This window comes from Rhinopithecus roxellana, chromosome 5 (genome assembly GCF_007565055.1).
Source record: "Rhinopithecus roxellana isolate Shanxi Qingling chromosome 5, ASM756505v1, whole genome shotgun sequence".
Lineage (NCBI taxonomy): Eukaryota > Metazoa > Chordata > Mammalia > Primates > Cercopithecidae > Rhinopithecus > Rhinopithecus roxellana.
This window is the reverse complement of record NC_044553.1, coordinates 103,372,447-103,392,043: the sequence shown is the minus strand read 5'-3', so window position 1 is coordinate 103,392,043 and position 19,597 is coordinate 103,372,447. Positions and strand designations below refer to the sequence as shown.

Genomic DNA, 19,597 nt, shown 5'->3' with positions numbered 1-19,597 from the left:
GCCTCCCAAAGTGTTAGGATTACAGGTGTGAACCACCGTGCCTGGCCGACATGTTGCTTTTGGAGTGATGGCAGTATGTTTAAGAATGCCCAACTGACAAATGCAAGTGTGACATTGGAACCTGCCTGATATGGAAGGGGAGAATAATTTGTAAGTCATCTGCCTTGCCTTGAAAGTAGGTGAGATTTCAAAAGTGGGGAATATAGAGAAAGGAGAACATCTAGACTGTGTGGGAATATATTTCTTTTTCTTTTTTTTTTCTTTTTTTTTGAGACAGAGTCTCACTCTGTCACCCAGGCTGGAGTGCAGTGGCATGATCTCAGCTCGCTGCAACCTCTGCCTCTGGGTTAAAGTGATTCTCCAGCCTCAGCCTCCTGAATAGCTGGGATTACAGGCATCCGCCATCACACCCGGCTGATTTTTGTATTTTTAGTAGAGATGGGGTTTTGCCACATTGGCCAGGCAGGTCTTGAACTCCTGACTTCAAGTGATCCACACGCCTCTGCCTCCCAAAGTGCTGGGATTACAGGCATAAGCCACCACACCTGGACTGTTTGTGAATATATTTCTTAGATCTAAAGTATTTTATCTTCAAATGTTCTTGCATTTATGATAGGAGCTAGGATCTCATAAAATTCCATTTGTTAAAATTTTCCCCCTATAATTTTTATGTTGACTGTTGTGATTTTTAACTTTTAAAAATTCCATCCCAGAAAATAATGGACAACTTAATTTTTGAAGAATGTGGTAATAATTTGAACTGCAAGTCAAAAGTTTAAGTGCAAAGAAATTGTTTAAATACATTTTGCACTTGCTTCTGTTAAAGCATCTCTGTTCTACCATATGTCTTTCATGTTAAACTTTCACAGTGTTTTCTTCTCAAATGTTGGTACTGAGCAAATTCTAAGGCTACAGAAAAGCCTGTACTGTCCAAAGAACTTGGATAATGAGTCATCTTGAGGGACCAAGTTTTAAGCAGCCAAGAAGTAAGCAATCAAGAGCCAGAAATATTTTTAATCTGTTTTAGAAAATTAGAAAAAAAGTCATAGCCTTCCTTGTTATATAAAAATAATTGAACGTGATTTAACTCTTTCTCATAGTTTGATTTTATTTGATGAAGATCAAGATGCAGATCATTTTGTGCTTCAGTTATTTTGATGAATGAATATATGTGATGTGAACATAGAAAATGTGGACTATAGGACAGACCTGGTAATTAACAGTTGCTTTCCTTAAAAAGTTTGTATTTTCATCCTCATTTGCCTCTTTCTCACTGACTGATGGTAACATGGAGAGACAAAACAATGGGAACATAGGAATGGCAGACCAGGAGAGCCTGTGGTAAACAAAATAAGATTAGTTTCCTTTTTTCTTTTTCTTTCTTTTTTTATTTTTTTGAGATGAAGTTTCGCTCTTGTTGCCCAGGCTGGAGTGCAGTGGCACGATCTCGGCTCACCGCAACCTCCACCTCCTGGGTTCAAGCGATTTTCCTGCCTCAGCCTCCCAAGTAGCAGGGATTACAGGCGTGTGCCACCACGCCCAGCTAATTTTGTATTTTTAGTAGAGACGGGGTTTCTCCATGTTGGTCAGGCTGGTCTCGAACTCCTGGCCTCAGGTGATCCACCTGCCTTGGCCTCCCAAAGTGCTGGGATTACAAGCATGGGCCACTGTGCCTGGCCTTTCTTTCACTTTTCTTTTTTTTTTGAGACAGGGTCTCTGTTGCCCAGGCTTGTGCAGTCTTGGCTCACTGCAACCTCTGCCTCTCAAGTTCAAACGATCCTCCCACCTCAGTCTCTCTGGTAGTTGGGACTACAGGCATCCACCACTATGTCTGGCAAAGTTTTGTATTTTTAGTAGACATGGGGTTTTACCATCTTGCCCAGGCTGGTCTTGAACTCTTGAGCTCAAGCAATCCTCCGGCCTCAGCCTCCCAAAGTGCTGGGATTACAGGGATGAGCCACCACGCCTGGCCACTTTTCTTTTTTTATATGACTGGCAAATCAGCCATGTGAGCAGTTGGAAAGAAGAATCCAAAAGTGTTTTTGAGCAATGTTAGCCTTTAAAGGACACAATCATTTTGGTGCTACATTCTGGTGAGGTGGTGGAAAACAAACCAAAAGTGGGCTAATTACTTTATAGTCATAGCTTATAGTCAGTCCTTTAAAGTGATTTAAAAATGAATAAAAATAAGAGGGTCTAGAGACCAGTATAGTTTTATATACTTATCTGTATTTTAGATTAAATCTATAGTGGATTTTTTTTTTTTTCTTCAGACTAGGTCAGTCTGTCACCCAAGGTGGAGTACAATGTCACAATCATGGCTTACTGCAGCCTCCAACTCCTGGGCTCAGGTGATCCTCTTGCCTCAGCCTCCCAGTAGGTGAGACTACAGGCTCATGGTAGTGTGCCCAGCTAATATCTTTTTTTTTTTTTTGTAGAGATGGGATCTTCCTATATTGTCCAGGCTGATCTCGAACTCCTGGGCTCAGTCTGTCCTCCTGCCTTGGCTTTCCACACTGCTGGAATTAGAGGCATGAGCCACCATGCCCAGCAGAAGTTATTATTTTTGATAAATGTTTATTTTCTTTTAAGGCTTAATTTAGGTCTTGCCTTCATATTACAGTTTTTCTTCCTATTTGAATTACGTTCAGATATATTTGAGATGTTCAGATAAATTTGAAAATTAAGTTTATCTTTTATATTTGCGTTTTTATTAACAGAAATGGATGATGAAGACTGTGAAAGAAGAAGAATGGAATGTTTGGATGAAATGTCCAATCTTGAAAAACAGTTTACCGATCTCAAAGATCAGTAAGTAGTGACTTTAGAAGGCTGTTGTCACTGAATCTCAACCTTGTCACTTGTATACTAGCACAAGAGCAACTAGATTCAGTCTCAGCTGTTTTTCCTTTTGTATTTTGTATTTTATGGGACTGACCAATTTGAAAGAGGCTCAGCTATTGTTTGTCTACTAAAGACCTCGTTAAACTGAAGGTTTGGAGGCAGGGGTTTTTTGTGGGTTTGAACTCAGGAGTTGGAGACCAGCCTGGGCAACATAGGAAGACCTGGTCTCCACAAAAAACTTGAAATTTAGCTAGATGTGGTGGTATGTGCCTGTGGTCCCAGCTGCTTGGGAGGTTAAGGCAGGTGGTTCGATTGAACCCAGGTCAAGGCTGCAGTGAGCTGTGCTCGTGCCATTGCACTGCAGCCTGGGCAACACAGTAAGACCCTGTCTTAAAAAAAAAAAAAAAATTCTGTCCTGCAGGATTATTGCCAAAAATAAACACTGAGTTGTATCATACTCTAAAGGTATTGGTGTGACAGCTGGCAAATTAGAATATTTGTGAGTAACAGGAACCTCTTGCCCCATTTTTGAGTTCCTTGGTCATTGAGCAACTAATTTTGTTATGGCTTCTTCATTTGTAGTTGAAACAAACTTAATACGTCAGGTCATAAAGACATTGGTTTTACCTTCATTAGTCTACTTCCTCTTTGTTCTTTTAAAAAATTAAGTAGGCTGGGCCTGGTGTGGTGGCTCACGTCTGTAATCCCAGCACTTTGGGAGGCTGAGGCGGGTGGATCAGGAGGTCGGGAGATCGAGACCATCCTGGCTAACACGGTCATACCCCGTCTCTACTAAAAAATACAAAAAAAAAAAATTAGCCGGGCATGGTGGCGGGCGCCTATAGTCCCAGCTACTCGGGAGGCTGAGGCAGGAGAATGGCACAAACTCTGGAGGCAGAGCTTGCAGTGAGCGAGATCGCGCCACTGCACTCCACCTGGGGGATGGAGCGAGACTCTGTCTCAAAAAAAAAAAGAAAAGAAGAATAAATAAAATTAAGTAGGCTGACTACAGTAATACTGACTCCTTTTCAGGAAAAGTAGAGAGAAGCCAAGTAATTATTTATTTTGACAACTGGTAATGTCTATTCAAAATGATTTCTTTGTTTCTTTTAAACTCAGTGTTTAAATGACCTTTTGTCTTAGAATTGGTTTTATTGTTCTGTGGTTAAAACGAAAACAAAAATTAATAGTGCCAAAAAGTAGTTATTTCAATTTTAGTTTTTGTATTGGTAATTGACCATTAAAGAGTGATACTTTAAACATGATAGATATCTATTTTGTGATTATGTGCATAAAGTCAAATAATGTGACAGTTCTCTGCTTGAGATCAAGGCAAAAATACATTTGATAGATTGTTAGAATATAAATGATATTAGGAACAAATAATGTGTAGAAATGGCACATTGTTAGCCTTTGTTGAGATTTTTAAATTAACATATTAATTTTTTGCTTTGTTAAGACTTTATAAAGAACGATTAAGTCAGGTGGATGCAAAACTACAAGAAGTCATAGCTGGAAAAGCACCAGAATACTTGGAACCGCTGGCAACTTTACAGGAAAATATGCAAATTCGTACAAAGGTAGCAGGTAGGAAAGTGAAGAATCTTTTCCATGTATAGAATGTAAACTCTTCAATAGCTTTAAAAGGTGTTTATCAAATAAGTGTTTTATATTGATGGGATTACAAGCATATTTACATCGACCAGAATATTTTACTTTCAGTTAGCTCACAGTCATTATATTTATTAATTACCTCTTGCTTTGCTCTGATGCTGTGGGGGATTAAAGAAAAAAAACCCTCAAGTTGCTTATAGTATTGTTGAGAAGATAGTTCCACATGTGGTGAAACAACTGGAAACCATGATACTTTCATTAAGAGAGACTGTTACTATCACACTTTAATTCCCTATTAGAGAAATTAAAGTTTAATTTTAATTTCTTGTTTTTTTTTAATATGTAAGAGTGATAGGATTTTTTCTAATTTATAAAAAAATTTTAAAATCTTTGATCAGGATATTATAGAACAGGAAACTTGCCTTAAACTAGATAATTTATTTTTTCTTTTTTACTTTGATAAGTTTGGTTACTCATTTGTGGCTACGAATAAACAAAGATGCACTATATTTGTATGGTTACATTTCAGTCTTATGTTTGTAAGTGGGATCCAGCCTCAGTATCATGTCCTAGCACTCATAATCAAGGGATATATATGGTTTTTCATAGTCAAAAACTAAACTTTAATTAGTGGAGATGCTGGTTGTTTTTCTCTTATGTGGCACTAATTGATCCTTATGTACCTGTTAGATAATACCTAAGGCATTGTTGATAATAAGTTCTTTTTACTAAACCCTCCTTTAACCAAATTTTATTTTTGAGTGCTTAGTATTATGTGGATGATATGATACTCTTCACTGCTATCTTACATATTGACATATTGACTTAGAAGCAAAAATATCCCTAATTTTCTTTGTTCTTTTAGGTTACATGGATGATCAGGAAATAATACTTGAGTTGATTATTTACTTTTCTACTCTGGCCTCTTTTATATTTTGATTTTGCAGAGTAGTGTGTGTGAATGTGTTGCTGATGACATAGTTCCAGGTATCTGTCTCTTGCCTTTACTATACAAAGAGAGATAATTACATTTCTAGGGCCAACCATGGCATAAAGCTTAGAATACATATCCAGAGCTCTTTCCGTGCCGTTTTTGTAGTGACATATTTGCATGGCCATGTTACCTATTTTATACTATTGTCCTGTTAGGTCTAAGTTAAACTATCTTGGGTATCTTTCCTCCAGATAAAGTCCTGTCAGGAGCACTCCAAACATAATTGATTTTGTTATATCAGTTTATATACATTTACTCCTCATGGAAGCTTCGGATTGAAAATAATAGTTTAAAAAAAAAGTGGTTTTGGTGGGGTATAGTATCTAACTGTTACTCTGAGTATATGTGATTGATGACACCAGAGTTTATTGTCTCCATTTCTATTTTGAGAAACTCGAGAGATTGTTTTTCATAGGAAAAGAGTTTTATTTTCATTTTGATCATTCTGTATCAAACATTTAGGAGTAATGTTTAGAAGAATAGGTTAAGAACAAAAACTAGCAGTACAGTTTCTTTCTAGCTCTTAAACTCTTAATTTCTAATCTTTTTGGATATGTATTTTAAGTGAGCCTTTTTATTTTTCGTCTTTAAAGATAAAGTTAGACTCACTTTTCAATTTTTTCTTGATCCATCTTATTAAATACAGTGAGGACAGAATTCCTGTAGGGAAGTGATAATGGAACTCCTCATTGCTAACATAATCAGAGTAATTGTGTTTGGTTGCAGGAATCTATAGAGAGCTCTGCTTAGAATCTGTAAAGAACAAATATGAATGTGAAATTCAAGCTTCTCGCCAGCATTGTGAGGTACTGTCATTTTGCATAACTTTTAAGCTAATTTCATCTCTTCAAGCGTTTTCTGAGTGTAGTAGTTAAAAAAGTAAACTAAGTAAAACAAAATTAAATAGTACTTTAGCTCATCATTTGTGTGTGATTTAAAAAAAAAAGAATAGAGTTGCATTGGAAGCTGTATTGGAGATAGGACACAAAGAAAGGACCATAGAAAAAACCTGAAATAATTTTAGAAGTTTTGCAGCTGTTACTTTACAAAGACTGTGCAATGATTATGTCACCTGGCATTATTGAAAATATTAGTATAATTAGTATAATGTGGATTAGACTTACTTACAAAATATACACCCAATGGTGCAGTTAGGATTTTGAGCTATAGAATTAGTTTTCGTCAGTCTAGACCTATTTCCACATCTTTAGGCAGAATTCTCTATTTATGGGGAAAAAAAGGTGTATTTTTCTATATGTTCTGTTTATTTTGCATTTAACCCATTTATGCTGAAGGTTGCAATTTTGTGTGTGTGTGAAAAATCAGATCTTGGTGATGACCTTGAGCAATAGGATATAAATAATTCCCACAAGCTTAACATTTCAGTAATGGAACACTAGGCATAAATGGGTTAAAAATATTTATAGCATTTACAAAACATAGTGCCCACCAGGCATAGTGGCTCACACCTGTGATCCCAAGAGTTTAGGAGGCTGAGGCAAGAGGATTGCTTGAGCTCAGGAGGTCGAGACCAGGCTGGGCAACGTAGTGAGACCCCCGCCTCTAGAAAAAAATAGAAAAATTAGCTGGGCATGGTGGCAGGTGGCTGTAGTTCTAGCTACTCAGGAGGCTGAGGTGGGGGGATTGCTTGCTCTTGGGAGGTTGAGGCTACAGTGAGCTGTGATTGTGCCACTGCTCTGCAGCCTGGGTAACAGAGTGACACCCTGTCTTAGAAATAATAGCTACCACAAGAACAAACAAAAAAACCCCATAGTGCCCATTTTGCAGATAACTTTTTATCAAATCAAGACAAGATTATAGATATACAGGTAGAAATAAGAGGACAAGTTCTATAACGAGTCTTCTGTCACTTTAATATGCTGTAAACTAAGAGTAGTTAGGTATAAAATGATAGAGCTCATTGTTTCATTTTCATAATTACAACTGAGATTGATTATCTTTTTTGGTGTTTACTAGCTGCTTGGATATTTTTTCCTATGAAGTGCCTGTTTGTATTTCTTGCCTTTGTGTTGGCTTTTAGTCTTTTCCTCACTGACTATGTAAGTTCTTTATATATTCTGGCTATAAATGCTTTGCTGGTTATATACTTTGCAAATATTTTTGCCCAGGTGGTACGATGTTTTCACTCTTTCTGATCACTTGCTGCAAAGAAGTTTTACATTTTAATGTAGTTGAATTTATTATCTTTTTATTTATGGGATGTGTTTTGTTTTCTTTTGTTTTGAGACAGGGTGTCACTCTGTTACCCAGGCTGGAGTGCAGTGGCATGATCATGGCTCACTGCAGCCTCTTCTCCCCTGGCCTCAAGCCATCCTCCTGCCTCAGCCTCCTGAATAGCTGGGACTACAGATGCATGCCATCACATCCAGCTAATTTTAAAAATTTTTTGTAGAGAAGGGATTCCACTATGTTGCCCAGGCTGGTCTCGAACTCCTGGGCTCAAACAGTCTTCCTGCTTTGACTCCCAAAGTGTTGAGATTACAGGTGTGAGCCAAGGATGTGCTTTTTGTGTCTTCCTATTTTGAGGTAGAAAGATGTATTTTCCTTTAAAAGTTGACATTTTGCTTTCAACATTTAGATTGCAAAACTACCTTTAATTAGTTTTTGTGTATGGTATAAAGTGTGGTTCTAGGCTGGATGTGGTGGCTCATGCCTGTAATCCCAGCATTTTGGGAGGCTGAGCGGGCAGATCACCTGATGGCCGTTTTCATGGTATCGATTCTTCCTATCCATGAGCATGGAATGTTTTTCCATTTGTTTATGTCCTCTCTTATTTCCTCGAGCAGTGGTTTGTAGTTCTCCTTGAAGAGGTCCTTCACATCCCTTGTAAGTTGTATTCCTAGGTATTTTAATCTCTTCGTAGCAATTGTAAATGGGAGTTCACTCATGATTTGATTCTCTATTTGTCAGGAGTTTGAGACCAGCCTGACCAGTATGATGAAACCCTGTTTCTACTAAAAATACAAAAATTAGCTGGGCGTGGTGGCATGTACCTGTAATCCCAGCTACTCGGGAGTCTGAGATAGGAGAATCGCTTGAACCCGGGAGGTGGGGGTTGCAGTGAGCTAAGATCGTGCCACTGCACTCCAGCCTGGGCAACAAGAGCAAAACTCTGGGTCAAAAAAAAAAAAAAAACAGTATGGTTCTAATTTTATTTTTTTGTGTATATGGATAGGTAATGCCAACACTGTTTATTACATACACCCTTATTTCCCCACAAATCAGCAATTTTCTCTCTTTTGTATATCAAATGCCCATGTATGAGCTGGCCTGTTAATAACTTTTTTCATTTATTCCATTTGTTTCATTTGTTCTGTTTGGCTATTTCTGCACCAGCATCACAGTATCTTTTTCTATTGCTTTTAGTCTCATAAGTCTTGATAACTCTGTGACTTGATACTCTTACTTTTCTCTTTTTCTTCTCTTCTTCTTCTTTTTTTTTTTTTTTTTGAGACAAGGTCTTACTCAGTTGCCCAGGCTGGAGTGCAGTGGTGTGATGATCCTGGCTGACTGCATCCTCTGCCTCCCGGGTTTAAGCGATTCTCCTGCCTCAGCCTCCCAAGTTGCTGGGACTACAGGCATGTGCCACCGTACCTGGCTAATTTTTTTTTTTTTTTTTTTGTATTTTTAGTAGAGACGAGGTTTTACTATGTTGGCCAAGCTGCTCTCGAACTCCTGACTTCAGGTGATCCGCCCACCTTGACCTAAAATGCTGGGATTACAGGCTTGAGCCACCATGCCTGGCCCCAATTTTATTTTATTTTTTAAGTAACAACTTAAAAAAAATTACTTTTTAAAAAAATTATACTTCAAGTTCTGGGATACATGTGCAGAACGTGCAGGTTTGTTACATAGGTATACATGTACCATGGTGGTTTGCTGCACCCATCAGCCCATCATCTACATTAGGTATTTCTCCTAATGCTATTCCTCCACTAGCTCTCCACCCACCGACAGGCCTCAGTGTGTGATGTCTCCCTTCCTGTGTCCATGGGTTCTCATTGTTCATTTCCCACTTATGAGTGAGAACATGCAGTGTTTGGTTTTCTGTTCCTGTGTTAGTTTGCCGATAATGATGGTTTTCAACTTCATCCATGTCCCTGCAAAGGACATCAACTCATCCTTTTTTATGGCTGCATAGTATTCCATTGTGTATATGTACCACGTTTTCTTTATCCAGTCTTTCATTGATGGGCCTTTGGGTTGGTTCCAAGTCTTTGCTATTGTGAACAGTGCTGCAATAAACATACATGTGCATGTTTCTTTATAGTAGAATGATTTATAATCCTCTGGGTGTATACCCAGTAATGGGATTCCTGGATCAAGTGGTATTTCTGGTTGTAGATGCTTGAGGAATTGCCACACTGTCTTCTACAATGTTTCAACTAATTTATACTCCCACCAACAGTGTAAAAGCTTTCCTATTTCTCCACATCCTCTCCAGCGTCTGTTGTTTCCTGACTTTTTAATGATCACCATTCTAACTGGTGTGAGATGGTATCTCACTGTGGTTTTCATTTGCATTTCTCTGATGACCAGTGATGATGAGCTTTTTTTCATGTTTGTTGGCTGCATAAATGTCTTCTTTTGATAAGTGTCTGTTCATATCCTTTGCCCACTTTTTGATGGGGTTGTTTTTGTCTTATAAATTTGTTTAGTTGCTTGTAGATTCTGGATATTAGCCCTGTGTCAGATGGGTAGATTGCAAAAATTTTCTCCCATTCTGTAGGTCGCCTGTTCACTCTGATGATAGTTTCTTTTGCTGTGCAGAAGCTCTTTAGTTTAATTAGATCCCATTTATCAATTTTGGCTTTTGTTGCCGTTGCTTTTGGTGTTTTCATCTGAAGTGTTTGCCCATGCCTGTGTCCTGAATGGTATTTCCTAGGTTTTCTTCTAGGGTTTTTATGGTTTTAGGTCTTGTGTTTAAATCTTTAATCCATCTTGAGTTAATTTTTGTATGAGGTGTAAGAAAGGGGTCCAGTTTCAGTTTTCTGCATATGGCTAGTCAGTTTTCCCAACACCATTTATTAAATAGGGAATCCTTTCCCCAATGCTTGTTTTTGTCAGATATGTCAAAGATCAGATGGTTGTAGATGTGTGGCGTTATTTCTGAGGCCTCTGTTCTGTTCCATTGGCCTATATATCTGTTTTGGTACCAGCACCATGCTGTTCTGGTTACTGTACCTTTGTAATATAGTTTGAAGTCAGGTAGCATGATGCTTCCAGCTTTGTTCTTTTTGCTTAGGATTGTCTTGGCTATATGGGCTCTTTTTTGGTTCCATATGAACTCTAAAGGAGTTTTTTCTAATTCTTTGAAGAAAGTCAGTGGTAGCTTGATCAGAATAGCATTGAATCTATAAATTACTTTGGACAGAATGGCCATTTTCACGATACTCATTATTCCTATCCATGAATATGGAATGTTTTTCCATTTGTTTGTGTCCTCTCTTATTTCCTTGAGCAGTGGTTTGTAGTTCTCCTTGAAGAGGTCCTTCACATCCCTTGTAAGTTAGATTCCTAGGTATTTTATTATCTTTGTAGCAATTGTGAATGCGAGTTCACTCATGATTTGGGTCTCTGTTTGTCTATTATTTGTGTATAGGAATGCTTGTGATTTTTGCACATTGATTTTGTATCCTGAGACTTTCCTGAAGTTGCTTATCAGCTTAAGGAGATTTTGGGCTGAGATGATGGGGTTTTCTAAATATACAATCATGTCATCTGCAAACAGAGATAATTTGACTTCCTCTCTTCCTATTTGAATACGCTTTATTTCTTTCTCTCACCTGATTGCCCTGACCAGAACTTCCAATACTATGTCGAATACGAGTGGTGAGAGAGGGCATCCTTGTCTTGTGCCGGTTTTCAAAGGGAATGCTTCCAGCTTTTGCGCATTCAGTATGATATTGGCTGTGGGTTTGTCATAAATAGCTCTTATTATTTTGAGATACGTTCGTCAATACCTAGTTCATTGAGAGTTTTTAGCATGAAGGGGTGTTGAATTTTATCGAAGGCGTTTTCTGCATCTATTGAGATAATCATGTGGTTTTTGTCATTGGTCCTGTTTATGTGATGGATTACGTTTATTGATTTGTGTATGTTGAACCAGCCTTGCTTCCCAGGTATGAAGCCGACTTGATTATGGTGGATAAGCTTTTTATGTGCTGCTGGATTCTGTTTGCCAGTATTTTATTGAGGATTTTCATATTGATATGAATCAGGGATAGTGCCCTAAAATTTTCTTTTTTTGTTGTGTCTCTGCCAAGTTTTGGTATCAGGATGATACTGGCCTGATAAAATGAGTTAGAGAGGATTCCCTCTTTTTCTGTTGTTTGGAGTAGTTTCAGAAGGAATGGTATCAGCTCCTCTTTGTACCTCTGGTAGAACTTGACTGTGAATCCATCTGGTCCTGGGCTTTTTTTTGGTTGGTAGGCTATTAATTAGTGCCTACATTTCAGAACTTGTTATTGGTCTATTCAGGGATTCGACTTCTTCCTGCTTTAGTGTTGGGAAGGTGTATGTGTCCAGGAATATATCCATTTCTTCTATATTTTCTAGTTTATTTGCATAGAGGTGTTTATAGTATTCTCTGATGGTAGTTTGTATTTCTGTGGGATCAGTGGTGATGTCCCCTTTATTGTTTTTTATTGGTTCTATTTGATCCTTCTCTCTTTTCTTCTTTATTAGTCTGGCTAGTGATCTATCTAAAACCAGCTCCTGGATTCATTGATTTTTTTGAAGGGTTTTTTGAGTCTCTTTTTCCTTCAGTTCTGCTCTGATCTTCGTTATTTCTTGTCTTCTGCTAGCTTTTGAATTTGTTTGCTCTTGCTTCTTTAGTTTTTTTAATTGTGATGTTAGGGTGTCAATTTTAGCTCTTAACCATTTTCTCCTGTGGGCATTTAGTGCTATAATTTTCCCTCTAAACACTGCGTTAGCCGTGTCCCAGAGATTCTGGTATGTTGTGTCTTTGTTCTCATTGGTTTCAAATAACTTACTTATTTCTGCCTTAATTTTGTTATTTACCCAGTAGTCATTCAGGAGCAGGTTGTTCAGTTTCCATGTAGTTGTGCAGTTTTGGGTGAATATCTTAATCCTGAGTTCTAATTTGATTGCACTGTGGTCTGAGAGACTGTTTGTTATGATTTCCGTTCTTTGGCATTTTCTGAGGAGTGTTTTACTTCCAATTCTGTGGTCAATTTTATTTTTTATTTTTATTTTAACTTTTTATTTTATTTTATTTTTATTTATTTTTTTAGATGGAGGCTCGCTTGTCGCCCAGGCTGGAGTGCAGTGGTGTGATCTCGGCTCACTGCAAGCTCCGCCTCCCGGGTTCACACCATTCTTCTGCCTCCACTTCCAGAGTAGCTGAGTAGCTGGGACTACAGGCGCCCGCCACCATGCCCAGCTAATTTTTTGTATTTTTAGTAGAGATTGGGTTTCACCATGTTAGCCAGGATGGTCTCAATCTCCTGACCTTGTGATCCACCCGCCTTGGCCTCCCAAAGCGCTGGGATTACAGGCGTGAGCCACTGCCCCTGGCCTTTTTTTGTTTGTTTGAGACGGAGTCTATCTCTGTACCCCGGGCTGGAGTGCAGTGGCGCGATCTCACCTCACTGCGAGCTCCGCCTCCTGGTTCACGCCATTCTCCTGCCTCAATCTCCGGAGTAGCTGGGACTACCTGCGCCGGCCACCACGCCTGCTAATCTTTTGTATTTTTAGTAGAGATGGAGTTTCACTTGTTAGCCAGGATGGTCTCGATCTCCTGACCTTGTGATCCGCCCGCCTCGGTCTCCCAAAGTGCTGGGATTACAGGCGTAAGCCACCGTGCCTGGCCTATGTGGTCGATTTTAGAATAAGTATGATGTGGTGCTGAGAAGAACGTATATCCTGTTGATTTGGGGTGGAGAGTTCTGTAGATGTCTGTTAGGTCCACTTGGTCCAGAGCTGAGTTCAAGTCCTGAATATCCTTGTTAATTTTGTGTCTCATTGATCTAATATTGACAGTGGGATGTTAAAGTCTCTCACTATTATTATGTGGGAGTCTCTTTGTAGGTCTCTAAGAGCTTCCTTTATGAATCTGAGTGCTCCTGTATTGGGTGCATATATATTTAGGATAGTTAGTTCCTAACTATCCTGTTGCATTGATCCCTTTACCATTATGTAATGCCCTTCTTTGTCTTTTTTGATCTTTTTTGGTTTAAAGTCTGTTTTATCAGAGACTAGAATTGCAATCCCTTCCTTTTTTTTTTTTCTTTCCATTTGTTTGGTAAATATTCCTCCATCCCTTTATTTTGAGCTTATGTATTTCTTTGTACATGAGATGGGTCTCCTGAATACAGCACACCAATGGGTCTTGACTCTATCCAATTTGCCAGTCTGTGTCTTATAATTGGGGCATTTAGACCATTTATATTTAAGGTAAATATTGTTATGTATGAATTTGATCCTGTCATTATGATGCTATCTGGTTATTTTGCTTGTTAGTTGATGCAGTTTCTTCATAGCGTTGATGGTCTTTACAATTTGGTTTGTTTTTGTAGCGGCTGGTACCAGTTTTTCCTTTTCATATTTAGTGCTTCCTTCAGGAGCTCTTGTAAGGCAGGCCTGGTGGTGACAAAATCTCTCAGCATTTGCTTGTCTGTAAAGGATTTTATTTCTCCTTTGCTTATGAAGCTTAGTTTGGCTGGATATGAAAATCTGGGTTGAAAATTCTTTAAGAATGCTGAATATTGGCCTCCACTCTCTTCTGGCTTGTAGGGTTTCTGCAGAGAGATCCGCTCTTAGACTGATGGGCTTCCCTTTGTGGGTAACCCGACCTTTCTCTCTAGCTGCCCTTAACATTTTTTCCTTCATTTCAACATTGGTGAATCTGACGATTATGTGTCTTGGGGTTGCTATTCTCGAGGAGTATCTTTGTGGTGGTCTCTGTATTTCCTGAGTTTGAATGTCGGCCTGTCTTGCCAGGTTGGGGAAGTGCTCTTGGATAAAATCCTGAAGAGTTTTTTCCAACTTGGTTCCATTCTCCCTGTCACTTTCAGGTATGCCAATCAAACGTAAGTTTGGTCATTTCATGTAGTCCCATATTTCATGGAGGGTTTGTTCATTGCTCTTCTTTTTTCTCTAATCTTGTCTTCATGCTTTATTTCATTAAGTTGATCTTCAATCTTCAATCTCCGATATCCTTTCTCCTCTTGATTGATTCGGCTATTGATACTTGTGGATGCTTTATGAAGTTCTCATGCTGTGTTTTTCAGCTCCACCAGGTCATTTATGTTGTTCTCTTAACTAGTTATTCTAGTTAGCATTTCCTGTAACCTTTTATCAAGGTTCTTAGCTTCCTTGCATTGGGTTAGAATATGCTCTTTTAGCTTGGAGGAGTTTGTTATTACTCACCTACTGAAGCTTACTTCTGCCAATTCGTCAAGCTCATTCTCCATCCAGTTTTGTTCCCTTGCTGGTAAGTTCCCTTACTGGTAAGTTGTGATCTTTTGGAGAAGAGGCATTCTGATTTTTGGAATTTTCAGCCTTTTTGCACTGGTTTTTCCTCATCTTCGTGGGTTTATCTACCTTTGGTCTTTGATGTTGGTGACCTTTGGATGAGGTTTCTCTGTGGGCATCCTTTTTGTTGATGTTGATGCTATTTCTTTCTGTTCGTTAGTTTTCCTTGTAACAGTCAGGCCCCTCTGCTGCAGGTCTGCTGGAGTTTGCTGGAGGTCCACTCCAGACCCTGTTTATCTGGGTATCACCAGTGGAGGCTGCAAAACAGCAAAGATTGCTGCCTCTTCCTTCCTCTGGAAGCTTTGTGCCAGAGGGGCACCCACCAGATGCCAGCCAGAGCTCTCCTGTATGAGGTGTCTGTCCACCCCTGCTGGGAGGTGTTTCCCAGTCTGGAGGCACAGGGGTCAGGGACCCACTTGAGGAGGCAGTCTTTCTCTTAGCAGAGCTTGAGTGCTGTGCTGGGAGAAGATCCACTGCTCCCTTCAGAGCTGGCAGGCAGGCATGTTTATGTTTGCTGAAGCTGTGCCCACAGCCACACCTTCCCCCAGGTGCTCTGTCCTAGGGAGATGGGAGTTTTATCTATAAGCCTCTGACTGGGGCTGCTGCCTTTCTTTCAGGGATGCCCTGCCCAGAGAGGAGGAATCTAGAGAGGCAGTCTGGCTACAGTGGCTTTGTGGCACTGCTGTGGGCTCTGCCCAGTTGCATCTTCCTGGTGGCTTTGTTTACCCTGTGAAGGGAAAACTGCTTACTCAAGTCTCAGTAATGGCAGACGCCCCTCCCCTCACCAAGCTCAAGTGTCCCAGGTCAACTTCCGACTGCTGTACTAGCAGGGAGAAGAATTTCAAGCCATTGCATCTTAGCTTGCTGGGCTCCTTGGGAGTGGCATCTGCTGAGCAAGACCACTTGGCTCCATGGCTTCAGCGCCTCTTCCAGGGGAGTAAATGGTTCTTTCTCACTGGCATTCCAGGTGCCACCAGGGTATGAAAAAAAGCTCCTGCAGCTAGCTCAGTGTCTGCCCAAAAGGCTGCCCAGTTTTGTGCTTGAAACCCAGGGCCCTGGTGGCATAGGAAACTGAGGGAATCTCCTGGTCTGTGGGTTGTGAAGACCATGGAAAAAGCCTAGTATCTGGGCCAGAATGCACCATTCCTCATGACATAATCCCTCCTGGCTTCCTTTGGCTAGGGGAGGGAGTTCCCCAACACCTTGTGCTTCCCAGGTGAGGTGAGGCCCCACCCTGCTTTGGCTCGCCCTCTGTGGGCTGTACCCACTGTTTAACCAATCGCATTGAGATGAACAAGGTACCCTAGTTGGAAATGCAGAAATCACCCGCCTTCTGCATTGATCTTGCTGGGAGCTGCAGACCCGAGCTGTTCCTATTTGGCCATCTTGCCAGCCACAGCCAAAAAATTACTTTTGTGTGGTGGTGCGCGCCTGTAGTTCCAGCTACTTGAGTTGCTGAGGTGGGAAGATTGCTGAGTCCAAGAGTTCAAGACCAGCCTGGGCAACATAGCAAGACCACATCACTAAAAAAATTGCTTTTTATTTTTTGCTGCTATATCAAAAATAATTTTGTATATTGATATCACATCCAGCAACCTTACATACCTCTTTTTTAATTAACTTTTTTTTTTTTTTAGAGACATGGTCTCACTGTATCGCCCAGGCCGTGCGGTGGCCTGATTATAGCTCACTGCAGCCTTGAACTCCCCTGCTTAAATGATCCTCCCACCTCAGGCTCCTAAGTAGTTAGGACTATAGGCATATGCCACCACACCCAGCTAATTAAAAAATTTTTTTTGTAGAGATGGGATCTCACATATTGCCCAGGGTGGACCTCTGTTCTTAATTCTAATAATTTACATTTGGAGATTTTCTTATTTTCCATGTAATAATGTCATTTGTGAATAATAGCAGCTCATTTCTTTTATTTTCATCTTCCTCTTACTTGTTTTATTTGTTTTAATGGCACTGATAGGACCTCCAATACAACATGGAATAGAAGCGGTGAAAGCAAACATCGTTGTTATGTTCTTGATCTTAAGGGAATGCTTCTAACAGTTTTCCAATAAGTATGATATTTTCTTTTGAGTTTTGGTAAATACTCTTTGTCGTGTTGGGGAAATTTCCTCTTCTTTTTTTCTCAGAATTTTTACCAATAGTTAAATTTTATTAAATGCTTTGTCTGCATCTATTGAATTAGTCATGGTTTTATTCTCGTGATCTATTGCTGTGGTGACTTAGGTTGTTAATGGATTTCCTAATGTTAAACCATTCTTGGATTCCAGGAATGATTCTTTTTCTTCTGTGTTTGCAAGTGAGATTTAATTGATTTAATTGTCAATTCTTGTACTTTTATTTGATTACAAGATTCATAAACTGAGTTAAGAATATTCTGTATTTTTCTCTTCCACAGAAGTATATATTTAAGAGTGCAGTAGTTCCATGAGTGTTTCGTACATCTTGTCTTTGTGATATATATACACATACACACATTTTTTAGAGATGGGGGGATCTTACTGGGTTGCCCAGACTGGAGTGCAGTGGCTATTCACTAGCGTGATCATAGTGCACTGTAGCCTTGAATTCCTGGCCTCAAGCAGTCCTCCCATCTCAACCTCCCGAGTAACTGGGACTGTGCCACTGCACCTGGCTATGATATGGATTTTTAATAGTGTCACACTCAATAAGTTGTAAGAAAGTACATAGAACTCATTTTGGTGAACTATTTGAGAGTGAGTTAACAGCATGATGCACTATTACCCCTGAGTCCTTTAATGTATGTTAGAAACAAATGAGGAACATTCTTTTATATAACCAAAGTATAGTCATCAAAATCAGGAAATGGATTGGGTGCAGTGGCTCATGCCTGTAGTCCCAGCGCTTTGGGAGCCTGAGGTGGGAGGACTGTTTGAGCTTAGGAGTTTGAGACTAGCCTGGGTAGCAAAGCAAGACCCTGTCCCTACAAAACAAAACAAAACATAAAAACTGGGCATGGTGGCACACACCTGTAGTCCCAGCTACTCGGGAGACTGAAGCAGAGGGTTACTTGAGCCCAGGATGTTGAGGCTGCAGTGAGCCATGATCATGCCACTGCACACCAGCCTAGGTGACAGAGTGAGATCCTGTCTAAAAAAAAAAAAAGAAAAAAAAATCAGACCACATGTTGTCATTGTCATTGCATTTAGTTTTCATGTCTTTTTAATCTCCTTCAATGTGAAACAATTCCTTAGTCTTACCTAAACTTTCATGATCTTTATATTTTTGAAAATTTCAGGCCAGTTATTTTGTAGAATGTTCCTCAGTTTTGAGTTGGTCTGCTATTTCTTCATGATTCGAATCAGGTTTTGCATCTGGCAGAAAAATCCCAGCAGTGATGCTGTGTTCTTCTCGTTGAATTCTGTCAAGCAGTATACAGTTTTGATATGTACCATTATTGGTGATATCCACTTTGATCACTTGATTTAAGTGATGTCTTCCAGGTTTCCCCAGGTAAACTTACTTTTTTCCCATTGTGATAAATATTTTGAGAAGGACTTTGAAACTGTGCAAATACCTTGTTCCTCATAATACATTCAATTAATTAATTTATATAAATATGGACTCCTTTTTTAAACTCATTTTTTGGTCTACTTTATCTTTCCCTTACTGAGAGAAACATGTCATAATTTCTGTGATGGTGGATTTGTTTATGTTGCTGTTTTTTTTTTTTTTAAACAAAACAAAACAAAATGCAGTGTCTCCATTTGTTGCCTGGGCTGGAGTGCAGTGGTGTGATCACAGCTCACTGCAACATCTGCCTCCTGAGTTCAAGCGATCCTCCCACCTCAGCATCTCCAGTAGCTGGGACTACAGCCATGTGTCACCAGCCTGGCTACTTTATATATATATATATGTGTGTGTATATATATATGTGTGTATATATATATGTGTATATATGTGTATATGTGTGTATATATATATATGTGTATATATGTGTATATGTGTGTGTATATATATGTGTATATATATATGTGTGTATATATATATGTGTGTGTGTATATATATATATGTGTGTATATATATATATATATATATTTTTTTTTTTTTTGTAAAGATGGAGTTTTACCATGTTGCCCTGGTTGGTCTCGAACTCGGGCTCAAGCGATCTGCCACCTTTGCCTCCCAAAGTGCTCAAATTACAGGCCTAACCCACTGCACCTGGCCATCTCTTTGTATTTTTTTTTTCAGTTAGTTTTCTTTTTCTTCTTCTTTCTTTTTTTAGAAACAGGGTCTGTGTCATCCAGGCTTGAGTGCAGTGGCACGACCATAGCTCATTGAAGCCACAAACTCTGGAGCTCAAATGATCCTGCACCTCAGTCTCTCAAGTACCTGGTACTATAGGTGTGTGCCACTGTGCCCAGCTAATTTTAAAAAATATTTTGTAGAGATAGGGTCTCACTTTGTTGCCCAGGCTGAGTTTCCTTCTTTATTTCCTAAAAAGTTCAACGTACCATTCTCTTCAAAACAGTAGTCGTTCACCGTTTGAGATTTGGAGGCTAAGGGTACTAATGATAAGGTGCAATACGGTTAGCTATAGTCATAGTGTTGTACAGCAGATCTCTAGAACTTAATCATCTGGCATACTGA

General features: G+C 39.4%; 1 protein-coding gene across 1 annotated transcript in view; it reads left to right on the top strand.

Moving 5' to 3' along the window:
* BRMS1L (BRMS1 like transcriptional repressor) overlaps positions 1-19,597 on the top strand; it is a 49,764-nt gene that overhangs the window by 3,079 nt on the left and 27,088 nt on the right. The window contains exons 2-4 of the mRNA XM_010365325.2: positions 2,721-2,811; positions 4,304-4,431; positions 6,179-6,258. Coding sequence (XP_010363627.1) covers positions 2,721-2,811; positions 4,304-4,431; positions 6,179-6,258 — 299 coding nt within the window. The remainder of the gene's footprint in view (positions 1-2,720; positions 2,812-4,303; positions 4,432-6,178; positions 6,259-19,597) is intronic.